Source organism: Cervus elaphus, chromosome 1 (assembly GCF_910594005.1).
Source record: "Cervus elaphus chromosome 1, mCerEla1.1, whole genome shotgun sequence".
Lineage (NCBI taxonomy): Eukaryota > Metazoa > Chordata > Mammalia > Artiodactyla > Cervidae > Cervus > Cervus elaphus.
Window position 1 is genome coordinate 75,403,438 of NC_057815.1, and position 18,173 is coordinate 75,421,610.

The 18,173-nt window shown below is 36.0% G+C and overlaps 1 protein-coding gene across 1 annotated transcript in view; it reads right to left on the minus strand.

The window, feature by feature from the left end:
- DCDC1 (doublecortin domain containing 1) overlaps positions 1-18,173 on the minus strand; it is a 447,948-nt gene that overhangs the window by 334,011 nt on the left and 95,764 nt on the right. Inside the window, exon 8 of the mRNA XM_043908575.1 lies at positions 1,658-1,824. Coding sequence (XP_043764510.1) covers positions 1,658-1,824 — 167 coding nt within the window. The remainder of the gene's footprint in view (positions 1-1,657; positions 1,825-18,173) is intronic.

Below are 18,173 nucleotides of genomic sequence, written 5' to 3' on the forward strand. Positions count from 1 at the left end.
ACAAGGAACTCTTCAATCCAGTACAACTGTTCATATCTATTTAAATTTTAAATGTTTAGAACAAAGGAAGAAAAAATAAATATGCCACAACTACTTTCTGAGCTTTTCCTTATCTCTAACATCCTCACTTTTAATAAAACTTAGAAAACGTTCAAGTTTCTTTCAATTTGATTTAAATGGTGCTTTTATTGCACTGGAGAATTGTCTCATGCTTAACATTAAATAATTTTAAACTGTTAAATTAGTAGGAGCAAATTGTTTAATAACAAATACATGATTGTAATTAAGTTGGTGATTATTGTATAATATCATTGTACCTTAAAAACAAAATAATATTTCTGTTAAAATAATTTAGTCTGAAAAAATATATTTTATATCAGTTTTTATATATGATATTAGCTTAATAAAGAATATTAAAAATAAGTTTGTATTTTTATTTTTCATATTTTTTATTGTAAACAGGTTTATCTATGATAAACATTAATCCCCCATCTGGATACACTGACATTAATTAACTAGGAAACCAATCGTGTTTTGAGAATGCAAGTTTCTCACGGGAAGATGTCTCTTGCTAGTTCTGGATACCTTAGTTCAAGAATTTCCTCCAGTCAATACAAGCTGTTCTCTTCCTAACCAGACAGCAGGAGGTGCTGTGTGAACACTAAGGCTGACTACCATTCCCACCTCCCCTCCCCCTGCACACAGAAAATAATAGCATGATGCCTTGAAAATATTCATTTTTCAGCAGCCTGTGGTCTGAGATAATACACTCAGTTCTAAACTGGAAACTCCCAGTTAGAAATGTAAACCCTAGCCCTTATTTAGTGTGGTAAAATGCATGCCTAATTTTTTAAGACCAAGTACAAAGAAGATTTAAAAATTGTGTCAACTTGAGTTTTATTTTATAAACAGCATAAATCATTCAGCTCTACAATAGGAATTCTACTTTAAGATAAATCACAGTCTTTCTAAGTAGTTGCAAAAATTTCAAAGGTTTCATACACATACCTCTTCTCCCATCACACACACACACATCCACACACTCACTCTCACTCTCTCAGTCTCTCTCTCTCTGTCTTTCTGTTTCACAATTATAAAATAGATATTTAGAAATTAAAGGACAAACTCTAGTTTATAAACTACTTCAAATACATTATTTCTATACTTTCAGGTCTGGAAATATACAAGTGAAATATGTATAAATGAAGTAAGTTACTCAACATGAAGTTAATTCACAATTTCATCTCCCAGACTATGACTGGTTATGTTTTAGCCCATCTTCTACAACATTAAGTATGATTTCATACTGGAAAAAACAGAAGGGGGATCATTTAAAACTTCAAATGCTATAGGAGCTATTCATTTTCTTAAAGTAACCGTCTACAGAATTTCCACATAAGGAGTTGCTTTCGTTTTGCACAGTGTGCAGCAAGGAAGGATGACACATATGACATCCCACACCAAAAGACAGATACAATTAGCCCCATTATTGTTGTCTTTGAGATTACAGAAGAAGCATCTTGGCTCCCTAAAGGGCACTGAGCTCACGGAATACATGTCTCAGTTCTTTCATGACATGATGCCAATCATCGCCTCTATACCACCAAGTACAATTTAAAACATACAATAAAGCAGTTCTTAAAGAGGGATGACTCACCTGTTTAGAATATTTTTTTGCAGACTTTAATCGTTGGTATAAGGCCAAAAGAACTCCTTGGATGTACATCTTAGCTCCTGAGGGGCTGAAACCTTCTCCCTTAGAGACCCAAACTGGTCCCCGTAAAGGTGTGATGGAGTTTTGCAGGCATTTTTCAAGCAGAGGAACTACACGAGGAAATAAGGGAAAATAAATGCTTTTGACCCAAGCAAAATACGCTGCCTGGAACACAGCCCCAATACCAGAGCTAACTCTTAACATCTATTATTTATATCTGACCTGGGTTAAGTCTTAGAGAGGCAATTCCTGCATCACTAGTGGCCACCATGAAGGATGTATTTATATTGAGACACCCCCCCATGCCAGACTCCCAAGCTGTGTGAGCACACCTGAATAGTTCTGAAGTGTGCCTAACTAGCTGCAGTGTCGTGGTGTGCACTGATTGCCTTATCTTCTCATTTATCACAGATGAGTTGGAACCAACCTTGCTGAAATCTACTCGCATTGTCCTGATAAAATTGCACGATCCATGTTGTTTCGGTGTATAGCTTCCCATAGAGAAGTCTCTATAACTAAAACATCACATCTGGGAATTATTCACAAAATATAATCTACACCTTGATAAACCATCCTATTCAAGTCTTTTCACTGCCATCGCTTAAATAACCCCTAAAACAGAGTGCTGAGGCTGTTTAAAAATAAGGGGGAGAATCTTAAGCAAGCATTTTATCATACATACCTTTTGTTTTTAAGCTTCTGGGACATAAGCTGGTCAAAGATTTAGGGATGCTATTCCAGTACATGGTTTGTAAACAGATAGAAGATATTTACTTGTGGGCCTGTATTGCAACATCCATATGGACTTGACAGACATGTTTATACACTTTTTCACCCAATTAGCTTATAAAATCTTTCTAGTGTAAAATAGGCAAATAACATGGCAGCTAGCTAACATTTTTCAAGATTTAATTTCCCACTGAAATGCCAGAAATAAAGAAACTTTAAAAATCTTAGGCACACTTGAGAATCCAGAAAGATGAAAGGATATCATTTTTTTAACTTTGTCTTTAAGTGTATACATGTGACACTACATAAACATACAAAATAACTATATGGCTTGGCAACCTTATTCTAATACATACTTCTACTGGAAAAGAAATTGGATAGATCACCAGCAAAGAAAATAGGTCCGTGCCATTGGTTATGTTATATGTTGCATATTTTATGCAGAGAGGCCTAGCGTAGCAATCTGGAAATTGAATTACAATTAGGTTCAGCTAGGCTGCAGAGTGGCTGAGCTATGCAAATGGCCTTTGCTACTGGTATTCTGCTGATTTTTGCTCTTAGTAAAAAAGTTATGCCTTTTATGGCACTAAGTTCTGCAGCTCTCTACCAAAGTGCAATTTAAATTCTTTCTAACATATTCATCACTAAAGAAAATGTTGTAAATAGAGTTTAAGTATAAGTAATTTTCTAAAATTACTATAAATAAAGTTAAAAAGAAATCATGACCCAATGACTATTTAGAATCTTTAGATGTGTGCATGAAATTCACTCACCAGCCTGAGAAACTAATTCCTAAAATTCACATATCAAAACTATTCTTATCCTCCTGAAGCAACTGCTCTTCTCTATAAGTTTTATCACAACAGTTATCTCAAACTTTAAAAGAAATATATTAGTTCATATGTGTTACTAAATAAATAAAAACTGAAGTAAACTTATTTTTAGAATTGTAACTCTTCAATTTGGCTTATAATTTTTCTTAAAGAAATTCAGTTTAAGAATCATCAAAGCTTTCAGTTAGCTACAAATTCATATATTACTATGTGTTGAATTTTAATTTGTAAACTTTTAATTGATGCACCCACTGAACCTAGTATAGTTTTTGTACATGGAAAGGCATTATATAAATAGCTGCTAAATTGGAAAACAATTTTAAGTAATCCAAAAAGCAAATAATAAACTTGAATGAGTTACATACAAGATTTAATCTTGAATTTAAATCTAAGAACACTTTATCAGATTCTCTAGTGTTTATAGCTTTATTCATCCATGCTTTTCACAAAGTAACTTTCAAATTCTTTATGTCAGCCCAAAGGATTCCAAAGAAGAATTTCATATATTTTCTAACACAAAACTCTATACTATTTTTTCAGGGTTTGTACCTTCCATAACAATTTAAGAAAAAAAAATACAGCTTATGAAAAATACAAATTATATCAAAATGTAAGCAGTGTCAGAGTTGATATAGGATGGAAAAGAGCTCCCATGCTCCACATGATTTATGTAATTAGGAATACTATGGAAACCAGAAATAGCAAAGCAAAGAAAGCAGTATTCACAAGCAGGTTTTATAAGGGACTTCAGAATCTGCTCTGAACTTGTTGAATAATCTGTTCAGTATTCCAGAATCTCCCTGCTGGAAGCAAGGTCCTCATTATAACCACAAGAGCGCTAATAAAGGTTAGCCTCTGAACTGGGGATTAGAAGGCTTTTTCTTTTTGGAAGCTGCAAACTAGTAACTTTGATGATCTTCTTGAAAAGGAAGACAAAGCACACTCCAAGAACAAATAATGTTTCCACTAACTAGGAAGGTACAGAAAACATAAGAAAATGATATGCCTAAGCACTTAGAAAGGAAGTATAAATAAGCCTAATATATTGGAAAAATAAAACTTATTAATCAGTTCAAATAGAAGAATTCTCCCTAAAAAACAAGACTTGGCCTAAGATGATAGTTTTGAAATATAATAGTATAATTAATTTTTTTAAAAAGAGAAAGTTGACTTTTCAACCCCAACCATAGATTTTAATATGAGAATTATTTCTTAAGCATTTTAGTGGATATTCACATTAGTCTACACCAAAATCTCATATCTGTTCTTAACCAATGGTTTTAACTCTTTTATGTTCAGTTCTTCTTTCTCTGTTTCTGAAGCAAAACTTTATTCTATTAAAGAGGACTATTGCATATAGATGTGCAGGAAATAAGGGCACTGATTTAGAGAAAGGACAATAGACACTTTTCAACATTGGAAAGAGCATAATCCTACATGTTGCTATGAGCTAGCAAAGCCCATTATAGATACTCAATGAAAAAATACGTCTTTCCCAGGAATGAACTCTGGGATATTATTTTGTATGTAAACCATGAGTTTCTCTTTCAAATTCTACTCAGAAATATGACCTCATTCAAGAAGGTAGCTGGCTCCTATTATCCTGTATTTCTTTAATGTATATTTGTGTGTATAGCAAGAAATGAATAATATAGCATTTCTTCTTACATTTGAGGCCTTTATTACAAGTATTCGACCTCTTTACTCCTTTACAGAATCTTGCTTTCCTGTAATTTCAATAATTCTATTAAACAAGCCCTCAACATTTTTATTAGATACATGATTTGGAAATTAATCATTCCTTAAATCTATCAATAAGTATTATCAGTCAAATGTGATCATTCAGTTGGGATCATTTCCATCACTGGAAAGGTGAAGTTATATGGATGATAGCTTTTTATCCATTTTATTTATTTTCAAGTCATGACTATAGGCAAACTGAAATTAATCCAATAATTTCAATAGGTTTGGAGTTGAAGATGTTGGGTAAATAGATCATGTGGTCAAAAGGAGTAACTTCACTGCTTAGAGCAAGTACTAAGTATTATGAGTAAATGGGTCATATGATTAAAAGTAGTAGCTATATTAATTTCACAGCTATCAACATGCTGTTCTATTTCCCTTGCATTTCTTCCCCCCATTTTCCCCACCTGTTAATATATCCTTGTTTTCCAAGGCTCATAGGAATTGTCATTTCCTCTGGCAAAATTTCCCAAGTTGTTAATTGTTCTGTCCTCTACCTTTCCCAGATCACTGTTTATATTTTATTTTTCCCTTATTGATTTGCATTGGCCCTCATCTTCTCCACTCACTACTTTCATCCTCCAGTAAATCAAAAAACCTTTGGAGTTTGAAGGCATGGTGTTTTTCAATTTGATAAAAGTAGCACCCAATAACCATCTACTGGATAAATAAATAGCATGTTTGGATATACTGTGGGTGGTCTTTTAGGAAACTTTTAAGACCATGAGTAAAACTATACATAATCACTGAGAATCTGTAACTTTCTGTGACCAAATGAAAATTTAATGAAAATTTGATAAATACAAATATGCCAGAATTTTAAACCATAATTAAGGTATGTACAATAGTTTTATTTTAAACTCTCATAAAATGATCTTGAACACTAAAGAAGAATATAAATATAAAAGAAAAACAATACAATTTTGGCAATGAAGCATTAACTAGCCAGAAGAAAGGGTTTCCCAGGTGGCACAATGGTAAAGAATCCACCTGCTTATGCAAGAGATGCAAGAGACACGGGTTCGATCCTTGGGTAGGGAAGATCCCGTGAAGTAGGAAATGGCAAGCCACTCCAGTATTCTTGCTTGGAAAATTCCATGGACAGAGGAGACTGGCAGGCTATAGTCCATGGGGTCGCAGATTTGGACATGACTGAGTGCACATATCACACACACATACACACACACACAGCCAGGAGAAGACCATAGCTGGATATTTTAAAAGTCCTGGAAAATCCTTAATCATGCTACTATGGGAAAAGGCACATAATAAAACTTAAGTAACAGAGCAATAAAATATTAGATTAAGGTCAAAATAGCTATTTTAAATAATAAGGGTAATTCCTTCTAAGAACTCCAAACACAATGAGTTCATAAGCTATTCATGAGAAAAGAAACTATTCAACCTTCAAGAGGACCTATATATCACTGATAAGAAGCTTAAGCTTATTTGGATTCATGATGGACACAGTACAAGAATTTTTGACAAGGAGCCAAAAATTCCTCTAAAGATAAACCTAATAGAACTTACTATGAAGATACAGACTGGAATGTCCTGTCATTTTCTATGCCTAGGGAGTATATGTCTCTCTCCAAAAGCAACACCTGACATTTAAAGAGACACTTGGCACATTCCACTTGAATCTACTGTGGAAAGCTGAAAAAAGGATTTTTTAATCAATATATTTTCAAAAAACATTGGAAATAAGTGCTTTAATAGATTGCTTCCAATTAAAAATTAAAATTCATGCCTATTAAGTACCCAAAATCATAATTTTCACATTTCAGTCAGAGTACATGAGACTACGAAAAAAAAGACAATGCCCAACACATACTTACCTATAGAAAAACTACTATATGCTACTTGGCAGGAAATTTCAGATCTCAGTTCTCAAAAATACTCACTATTGTTAGCAGCACATCATCTGGAAATTTTCTATCAGTTCAATTCAAAATGTTTGTTAATAAAGTTGATCTAAAAAGTCTTTTTTCTATGATACAAGGTGAGTTCTTAAAAGGTACTCAGAATTGACAGGAAGCAGGCCTGGAGGGAGTTTGAGCTAGTGCCAAGGTACGTATGTGTTTTACTGCTCTTTATCCAGCTTTATGTAATAGCTGGAAAGCTCCCGGTCCAAGAACAACCAGCAGACGCCACTCAAAAGCATGGTCTGCTGGGAAGATTGAATGACGGAGGGCATACTTTGAATGATTTATATTTTTATTCAAACAAAACCAAACTAACAGCTGCTGTGTACTTTTGTTTACATGCTATATGTCAAATTTTATTGTCCCCAAGGTACTCATGAGAAAAGATTTAGCAGTTGTTTTCTTAAATACCAATGCCTACCCAAATTTGGATTTTTCCTCCACTGAACAAAATGACAAGCGCACGATTGCTATACTTAGAGCAATCTTTCACAGCTGCTTTAGTTTTTCAGTGATCCTATTAAACTGACGGCATATTGCCTGTGGGGTCTACAGTGTTACAATGCTGCTGTAGGAGACATTGATTTGTATGATAGGATCAAACAGAACAGGGATGGATGGGGGGAGTGGAATTTCATAGGTCGTATTGGTTTTACCTGGGTAAAATTTAATTCAGACATTGTGACCTTCACGGAACACCTGGTTATTTTAATTGCTGACGTGTGGGTGAACGGTGATATTGGGGCTTGGAAGTATGAAATCTTAGGAAGTCTCCTCTGTTTTGAAAATGCAGCCTGAGTCATGTCTTTTCTTAAACTGAACGAAGTAGCTGTGCATTAAATATGCTGGCACATCTTCTGCTTGAGCAAGTGGACCGAAATGGTGTGAATTGTTAATGCCTTGCTGCTTTGGTTCACGGCTTGTGATTGATCATTTGTAACTATATCTACTCCTTGTTCCATGAAATCAAGTATGGAGTAATGGGTTCATCAGATTTTGGGGTTAAATTGAGAGTGAAGAGGTACTGTGTGTGGAAATAAGAGTTGCCATGTTCAGGGCTGGCCTTGTAACAGCATGGAATCTAAAGGCGATATTCAAAACCACTTCACTCATCATACGCTTACTGATTCTGAATAGGGCCCATTTGCAGGGGACATTTGGTAGTTTTCCAATACGCTTTATGCCTCTTTCTACTTCCACCACCATGCACATCTTTTTTTCATACATCCCCAGTAGCACATTGGTAGAACAGGTCAGCATACACAATTCATTCATTTAAATAACTTGATTTATACAAGTAGAAGTAAGCTGGGACTCTATTGTTTGAGTCTTGTTTTTCCCCTCAACAGAAATAATAGTGTATGTGTCTTTGAAAATACAAGTATTTTGTGGACTCAATTTCTTGAGCACCTAAAATATTTGGTATTTAGTAATAATCTAAATAACTTAATTGAACTGATATGCATACAATTAAGTTTACTTAAAGAAATGTTAAGAATTAATCATATCTAATATATCTAATCTATTTTCATGTGGTTATGGTCTATACCAATATATAACAATTGAATATATATCACCTGCTTTTGTAAAGTTTAAAGCTCTGCATAAAAATTTAAAGTATTGTCTTAGGATTTGTTGTGGAAGTACAATGCTTGGAACTTAATAAATAAAATCAATAAAAATTAGAAGTAAAGACCTTTAGAAATGTCATTACATAATTGCTTGCTGTAATAACTGATACTTTTTAGACATTATTACTTGTAACTTCTGTTACTATTCAGAAAAGTTCAATCCAAATGGTGTTAACTGAGGCACCAACTAACTGTTGATCCAGTAAGAAAAGATGTAATAAAAACATAATAAAACTTAGGAACAAAGTCAAATATTAGAAGCACTTACATATGTAAACAACATTCAAAAGCAAGCTAATTGTAAAATTTCTCAAACTTCTACTATTACATTATAAAGTAACAACTAATATAATTTTTTTTAAATGTGGCTGGACCTTTTTTCTTTTTTTTCAGTCTCAAAAGAAGGAATAATAATACTAATACCTGGCACATACATACCCTAATTCAGAGAGACCTAGGAGTCAGAAAATGTGGATAAAATGGTTTTAGTCTCCTTGACTGCAAATGCGAGGCCAATACATTATTTACATTTAAGTATTTTACTTAGGATGTAAAATATATGTGTGTCATAAAAATTTATATTCTAAATGTGATAAACTGAAAAGTCTTCATAGTTACAGTAATTATAATGGAAGATTCCCTTTCGACATTTCTCTATGTTTGTTTCACAAAAGTAGAATCTTCTATAACAAACACATTACATATTTTGTCTTTCACCTCTCTTCTCAAAATGCTAAGAAGGAAGAAAACCAATCACTGCTGGGTTTTTTACAGGGAGACCTTTTGAAACAACTGTTTCACAGCTGTGCTGTGCTTAGTCACTCAGTCCTGTCCCACTCTTGGAGACCCCCTGAACTGCACACCACCAGGCTCCTCTGTCCACGGGGATGCTCCAGGCAAGAATACTGGAGTGGGTTGCCATGCCCTCCTCCAGGGGATCTTCCCAACCCAAGGATCAAATGCAGGTCTCCCACACTGCAGGCGGATTCTTTACCGACCAAGCTACCAAGTTTTACAGCATGTACTTACAATTAGACTACCTGTTTTCATTGGCAATTATACTTGTTACAACTTTTTTTAATAAAGAACTTCTAGGATCTTGGACAAATCATTAGAGTTAGAGACAGATTTTAGTGTCAGAGGTCAAAGAACCAGAAAGAAGATATAAAAACTAGAAGCTAAAAAGATAAACTCAAAGAGAAGGGAGAAAAATCAAGGACTTGGTTAAAAAAATAACTTAAATACTGAAGAAAGTTTAGCCCAACAACACCTAGGAGTGATAATCATATATTCACGACTATAAAAGACTGTCTATGTTTCAAAGACTTTAAAAGGGAGTTTTCTGACATAGTAAAGAGTCAATGAGCAGATTAGACTGCTTTGTGAATGTTCATATCACACAATTGTGCATTCACATATTTAATAAAAGATGACAGTGATCCAATTATAATGGGAGTTCTCCAACTACCACTAAAAAAATTTTTTTAAATCAAGCTTTGACAAAATTCTTAATATTCTCTATAGATAAACAGCAGAAATATAAATCAGTGATTAGTTAGCACTTCTATATTTTGCTTTATTTTGTTTTGTTTTGGCCACACCACTGGGTCCATGGCAGTGAAAGCCCAGAATACTAACCATTAGGCCACCAGGCAACTCCCAGCAATTTTTGTTATTGTCAAGCAATGAGAGTAGCTAGTTCAAGTTAAACGTCTGGAATTCATTAGAGGACACTGAGGGCCATATCTAAGGTACCTTGGAACCAAAGCAAAGTCAAACAGCACAGTCCCAAGGAAGCCATGAAGACTTCTTCTGAGTGGCGTCTTTCTTACACAAAAGGGCTCTTAACTGGCTGCCTTTGTATATTTTAATCTAGAGAAACTCCAGGGCTGATAAATAACCATCAGCATTAGGCATTCTTCTCCAGAAAGAAACCAAAATTTTTATATTTCATAAAATTTGAGAAGTAAAGGTAAATGGTAAAGGGACTCGAGGCAAATATCCTGAATTTTAAAGAAGATATTATAACCATAAAGTTGATCTTTATCCCCTGAAAATTTCTAGGACAGATTATAAAATGGTTTTTGAACCCTTAGAAAAATAAACAGTAATCATTAGGGCCCAACATGGGATAACTCGCATGAAAATGAAGTGAAAGTGAAAGTCACTCAGTCATGTCCATTTTTTTGTTACCCCGTGGACCATAGCTCACCAGGTAAGAATACTGGAATGAGTTGCCATTCCCTTCTTCAGGGGATCTCCCTGACCCAGGGATTGAACCTGGGTATCATGCACTGAAGGCAGATTCTTTACCAGCTGAACCACCAGGAAAGCCTAACAAATACTTAATGAGCAGAGAGGGAGACTCATGGGGAAATTCCTTACATGGGGCTTGACCTTTCTAATAGCAGTACAGAGCCATTATTTCTTCCAGTGGAGAGTAGATCTCAATAGACTGTAGCTACATCTATTGTCTTTAAGCAAAGTATTACCTAGTCTGTGTGTTCCTTCCCAGATAAATGGGTGTACCTATAACAAGGCAGGGGAACCCAGAAGGTCTGCAAACCTCCTGTTTAATTAAGTTCTTTATTTAAAATTCATGTGGGAGGAGACATGGGTTAAGCCTATGGCTGATTCATGTTGCTGTTTGCTAGAAACCAATGCAATACTGTAAAGCAATTATCCTTCAATTAAAAACAAATAAGAAAACAAAATTCATGATTGCTTTCTTTTGATGTTTTTCTTTAAAAATGACAGAGCAATACATCATTTAGCATCCAAAACAAAAGAAAGTTGTAAGTGAATGCATCCCTGGCTTGCAATTTCTTTCCTGGAGAAAGTAATATTAATAGCAGTTCAGTTCAGGTCAGTTCAGTCGCTCAGTCGTGTCCGACTCTTTGCGACCCCATGAACTGCAGCACACCAGGCCTCCCTGTCCATCACCAACTCCCGGAGTCCACCCAAACCCAGGTCCATCGAGTCGGTGATGCCATCCAACCATCTCATCCTCAGTCGTCCCCTTCTCCTCCTGCCCTCAATCTTTCCCAGCATCAGGGTCTTTTCAAATGAGTCAGCTCTTCGCATCAGGTGGCCAAAGTATTGGAGTTTCAGCTTCAACATCAGTCCTTCCAATGAGTACCCAGGACTGATCTCCTTTAGCATGGGCTGGTTGGATCTCCTTGCAGTCCAAGGGACTCTCAAGAGTCTTCTCCAACACCACAGTTCAAAAGCATCAATTCTTTGGCACTCAACTTTCTTTATAGTCCAACTCTCACATCCATACATGACCACTGGAAAAACCATAGCCTTGACTAGACGAACCTTTGTTGACAAAGTAATGTCTCTGCTTTTTAATATGCTGTCTAGGTTGGTCATAACTTTCCTTCCAAGGAGTAAGCGTCTTTTAATTTCATGGCTGCAATCACCATCTGCAGTGATTTTGGAGCCCAGAAAAATAAATTCAGCCAATGTTTCCACTGTTTCCCCATCTATTTGCCATGAAATGATGGGGCCGGATGCCATGATCTTAGTTTTCTGAATGTTGAATTGTAAGTCAACTTTTTCACTCTCCTCTTTCACTTTCATCAAGAGGCTCTTTAGTTCCTCTTCACTTTCTGCCATTAGGGTGGTGTCACCTGCATATCTGAGGTTACTGATATTTCTCCAGCAATCTTGATTCCAGTTTGTGCTTCCTCCAGCCCAGTGTTTCTCATGACGTACTCTGCATATAAGTTAAATAAGCAGGGTGACAATATACAGCCTTGATGTACTCCTTTTCCTATTTGGAACCAGTATGTTGTTCCATGTCCAGTTCTAACTGTTGCTTCTTGACCTGCATACAGATTTCTCAGGAGGCAGGTCAGGTGGTCTGGTATTCCCATCTCTTTCAGAATCTTCCACAGTTTATTGTGATCCACACAGTCAAAGGCTTTGGCATAGTCAATAAAGCAGAAATAGATGTTTTTCTGGAACTCTCTTAGGAATCAGAATGAATACACACATACAGTTGTTCCCATATGGGGCTTGACTGTAGGCTGCAAGCTATATATCTTTCCGAATTACCCACTTTTAACTAAGAAAACAATGCCATTTTACAGGGCCCAGACCATCTGGACCATTGCAGAATTCCACATTTAGCAGAGCAAGAGAAATACTAGCAACAAAGGTGTAGTACTAGGCATTTTTAGGGCATAAAAGAAGAGGGAAGCATTTTGACTAGGCTCTCTCAGTGTCCTGAAATTTCCATTTCATCAAAAGGAATCAAAGTACAATGCTTCACCAAGAAGGGCATCATCCCCAATTTTTATAATTATATATAATGTAATTCTAGAATACATATAATTTTAAAATAATGTTTATAATACTTATATTTACATTATTTTATAATACCTCCTGTATTTTATTTAGACCTGGGTTAAATGTGGGAAAAGAGAAGACTACAAAATCACTGTTCTCATGGATCTTAATCTGTCCCCTAGACTTAGGGGACAGATTGATATTAAATAATTCCTCAAGCATCTTTTTAAATTATACTTGTGACAATTACTAGACATCGGGTGCTATTAATGTAACAGGGATACCTGTCCTAGATAAGGGGGGAAGTGGGACAGCAGCAAGGCAATGTTGGGAAAGGTATTCGAGGAAGAAACATTTAAAATAAGACCTTAAGAAGAGTAGGCAATACCTTGCAAGGAGGATAGGGGCAGAGAATCCAAGCAGAGCAAACATATAGTAAGGTTCTGGGGCATGAAGGAGTATCAAGTGTTTGAGGACCAGAAACAAGAAAATAAAGTGACTTGAGTGCAGAGATGAAGGGCTCAGTACTACATGTGAAGCTGGAGAAGCTAGGTAGGGACCAAATCATGAAGGCCCTTCAGGCCACAGTAAAAATTTAAGCACTGATTCAATATGACCAGTTATGACAGGCTAAACTCACTCTTAAAAATAATGTTACTAGAGTGAGGCAATTAGAAAACTTTGTTTACATTGGGGTGAGGTAAACCTGTAAATTAATAAGTAAATGAAGAGTCATACCCAGAAAGATTAATAGAAATCTGAAGTATAGACTCTGTTAGCATGTTAAAGATCTCTGTCCCTAATTATTGCCTACTGGTGGCTCAGATGATAAAGAATCTGCCTGCAATGTGGGATCCCTCGGTTGGGAAGATCTCCTGGAGGAGGTCATGGCAACCCACTCCAATAATCTTGCCTGGAGAATCCACAACAGTCCATGGGGTTGTAAAGAGTCGGACACAACTGAGTGGCTAAGCACAGCACAACATTTTTATCAACAATTTAGACAGTGAAAACAAAAATGAGAGAGATTGTTAATCCCAGGCTGACAGATTAAATATCTGAAAAATCTTATAAGGCTAACCTACTAAATAAAATTCCTATAAGTAGAAATTTAGTGGGTATCAATGTATAAAGTTCTGCTCACATATCTACAAAATCAGCAGTACAAGCACAGGATGAGGAACTAGCTTAAAAGCAAATTGTGAGCAAAAATTGAGGGATTTAGTTGCCTTTAAGTTCAATTTAGCTCAACGATATGATTTATGTAAAAGAAATAATAATGTAGTTGTAGGTTAAATAATGACCTGAAGAAAAAGAGAAGGTGGGGCTACTCACACTGACTGACCTGGAAAATCATGTACAGTGTGGGGTCACAAGAAGAGGAATACCAAAAAAACTAAACAGAACAGAGAAGAGTAACCAGGATGGTGAGAGGTCAGAGAAATAGTTGGAGAGATTGGAGATACTTAACCTGGAAAAGATTTAAATCACACATGTTCAAATATCTGAAAGGCAGTCACAGATTGGGAATTAATCTGCATCATTTAACTCCATAAGACAAAATCAAGACCGATGGTAAAAGTGTAAGAATAGATTTAGTTAGCTATTCTATTTTTTAAATTAAATTATAGCTGTCAGAAATGGAAAAAGCAGTGACAGGATGGACACTTATTGCAGATGACTTAGAGGAGACCATGGCAAAGTGAGGCTTTGGTGATGACCAAAGAAGCTTCTAATGCTCATATCCAAAGTAAATCAATCAACAACACTTTGGAAGAAGATATCAAAAAATACAGTCATTTTCATTTGTTTTTACCTTGTACAGTGCATCTAGTAATGCATTTGCATCTCCAAGCTTTTAAAGTTCTACGGAAAATGGCAAAATACTATTCAGTTCAGTTCAGCTCAGCTCAGTTGCTCAGTTGTGTCCGAATGTTTGAGACACCATGAACCGGAGCACGCCAGGCCTCCCTGTCCATCACCAACTCCAGGAGTCCACCCAAACCCATGTCCACCAAGTCGGTGATGCCATCCAGCCATCTCATCCTCTGTCGTCCCCTTCTCCTCCTGCCCTCAATCTTTCCCAGCATCAGGGTCTTTTCTAATGACTCAGCTCTTTGCATCAGGCGGCCAAAGTATTAGAGTTTCAGCTTCAACATCAGTCCTTCCAATGAGTACCCAGGACTGATCTCCTTTAGTATGCACTGGTTGGATTTCCTTGCAGTCTAAGGGACTCTCAAGAGGCTTCGCCAACACCACAGTTCAAAAGCATAATTTCTTTGGTTCTCAGCTTTCTTTATAGCCCAACTCTCACATCCATACATGACCACTGGAAAAACCATAGCCTTGACTAGACGGACCTTTGTTGGCAAAATAATGTCTCTGCTTAGTGGAAAATCATTCAGTGACAGCACTGAGAACTACCAGCAAAAAGTGGTTAGTAGTGGATAATCTGTTGCAAATGTAATTCAAAAAGGAATTTTTTAATTTTAATTCACTCAGCCACTTAAAAAGTATTTTTCATCACTTACTGTAACAAAGATCATATTTAGCAATTATTATTTAAATATTAAATTTTCAAGGGTCTATTATATGCTCAGTCTTATTGTAGATATTATAAGATTTTTATAGGTTTTTGGATTTTTTTAAGTGTAAGAGCAAAATCTCTCTTTAGTTAAAGAAGTAACACCTCTGCATGACAGATATACAATATAAACATATATTATGACATATGGTACAGACATACAGTATCAAAAAAGTTATGATAAAGAGATATTAGTAAACAAAATAGAGTGGGATTTAAGTAATACTTTACAACTTTGCAAACTGACACCTTGATTGAAGCTTTATAAGAGATTCAGAGTCAGAAGGCCCAGATAAACCATGCCTGAATTCCTGACCCACAAAAACCAGGACAAAATACATGTTTATTGCTTTAACTTGCTAAGTTTTGGGGTGATTTGCTATACAGCAATTTATAACTAATATCAATTTGGTGGGCTTCCTACTGGCTCAGATGGTAAAGAATCTGCCTGCCATATGGAAAGACCCGGGTTCGATCCCTGAGTTGGAAAGATCCCCTGGAGAAAGGAATGGCAACCCACTCTAGTATTCTTTCCTGGAGAATTCCATGGACAGAGGAGCCTGGTGGGCTACAATCCATGTCACAAAGAGTCAGACACAAGTGAGCAATTAACACTTACCAATTTTGGTTAATAAATAGTGTTGTATATTCTATGATCAAGCAAAATATTTTTTGCCCTTACCCAAGTAAAAATTATACCTCCCATCAGGCCTAGCCATATGACTTGCAGTGCCCTTCCCTGTGGGAGGATTATATATTCCCACACTGCTGAATTAAGGAGATAGCACGTGAATTGCAGGGCTTCCCTGGTGGCTAGACAGTAAAGAATTCGTCTGTAATGCAGGAGACCTGGGTTTGATCCCTGGGTATGGAAGACTGCCTGGAGAGGGAATGACCACCCACACCAGTATTCCTGCCTGGAGAATTCTATGGACAGAGGAGACTGATGGGCTACAGAACACAGAACAAGACTGAGTAACTAACACTGTCACTTTTTTCAACATGTGAAGTGCCTTGATGTAAGCTAGCAGAGGTGCAATCAACCCACAATGGCATGTAGAATAAGTGAAAAATATACCTTTCCTTAACCACCAAGCGTTTTGGAGTCATTTGTTACAACAAAGTCATATAATACATCCTGACTGATAAAAATTGCTGAACTTTGAATAAATGGAGAAGAATAGAAAGATTATTGAGTGGGCATAAGATAATACAAGCAAAAGTAAGGAAGCTGGGCATTACATGAGTCGTTGCATGTCTATGACATAGAAGGGACTGATCTAGCTGTGATGGAAGGTGCCTGCTGTGAGCTGTGAGATGTGGTGATTTAGTTGGATGGGTAAGGCAAGATCACACAATAATTGTACTTAAATGTCAGGATACAGTGTGCAGACTGTCTAGCTATGTCAAGTTTTGAGAAAAAAAAGAAAAAGAAGGATATTTTAGGAAGATCACTCTTTGGCAACACAGAGGATTGGAACTTCAGTTTCAGCATAAGTCCTCCCAATGAACATTCAGGGTTTGATCTCCTTTAGGATTGACTGGTTTGATCTCCTTGCTGTCCAAGGGACTTTCATGTGTCTTCTCCAACACCACAGTTTGAAAGCATCAATTCTTCAGCACTCAGCCTTCTTTATGGTTCAATTCTAATATCCATACATGACTACTGGAAAGACTATAGCTTTGACTAGACAGACCTTTGTCAGCAAAGTGGTGTCTCTGCTTTTTAATATGCTCTCTACGTTTGTCGTAGCTTTCCTTCCAAGGAGCAAGTGTCTTTTAATTTCATGGCTGCAGTCACCATCTGCAGTGATTTTGGATCCCAAAAAATGAAATATGTCACTGCTTCCTCTTTTTCCCCTTCTATTTGCCATGAAGTGATGGGACCAGACACCATGATCTTAGTTTTTTTAATAGGCCTTGGCAAATACCATTCTGCTATCTCTATGAATTTAGCTATTCTATGTATTTCAAATGTAAGTGGAATCATGTAATATGGTACTTGTCTTATTTTTTAAACTTAGCATAATGTTTTCAAGATTCATCCATGTTATAGCATTATCAGTACTTCATTCTTTTTCATGGTTGAATAATATTCCATCATGTATTGTGGAATAATATATCACAATGTATTTCTGCATCCATCTTTTCAGATGTTTGGATGTTTCTGGATGTAGATGTTTGGCTTCCACCTTTTGGTTGTTATCTATAGTGCTGCTATGAATATGCATGTACAGGTTAATATTTGATTGTTTTTAATTCTTTTAGGGTATGTATTTAGGAGTAAAGTTGCAGTGTCATATGGTAATTCTATGTTTACCTTTGGAAGGAACCACTAAATCATTTTACAAAGTGGCTGAACCATTTCATGTTGCCAATGTCCAGAGTTTCCAATTTCTTTATCTTCACAAACTTAGTTTCCATTTTGTCTGTGTGTGATTTTTATAGCCATCACTAGTTTATATAAAGTGTTACTTCATGGTAGGTTTGATTTGCATTTCCCTTATGACTAAGGATGTTGATGTGTTTGTTGGCTGTTTGTCCATATTCTTTGGAAAAATGTCTATTTAATTCCTTTACTCATCTTTTTCATTGAGTTGTTTGTCTTTTTGTTATTGAGTCCGAGTTCTTTATATTTTATGGATATTTAACTGGTCAGACACATGGGTCAAAAATATTTTCTCCCAATCTTAATTGTTGTCTTTTCACTTTCTTGAT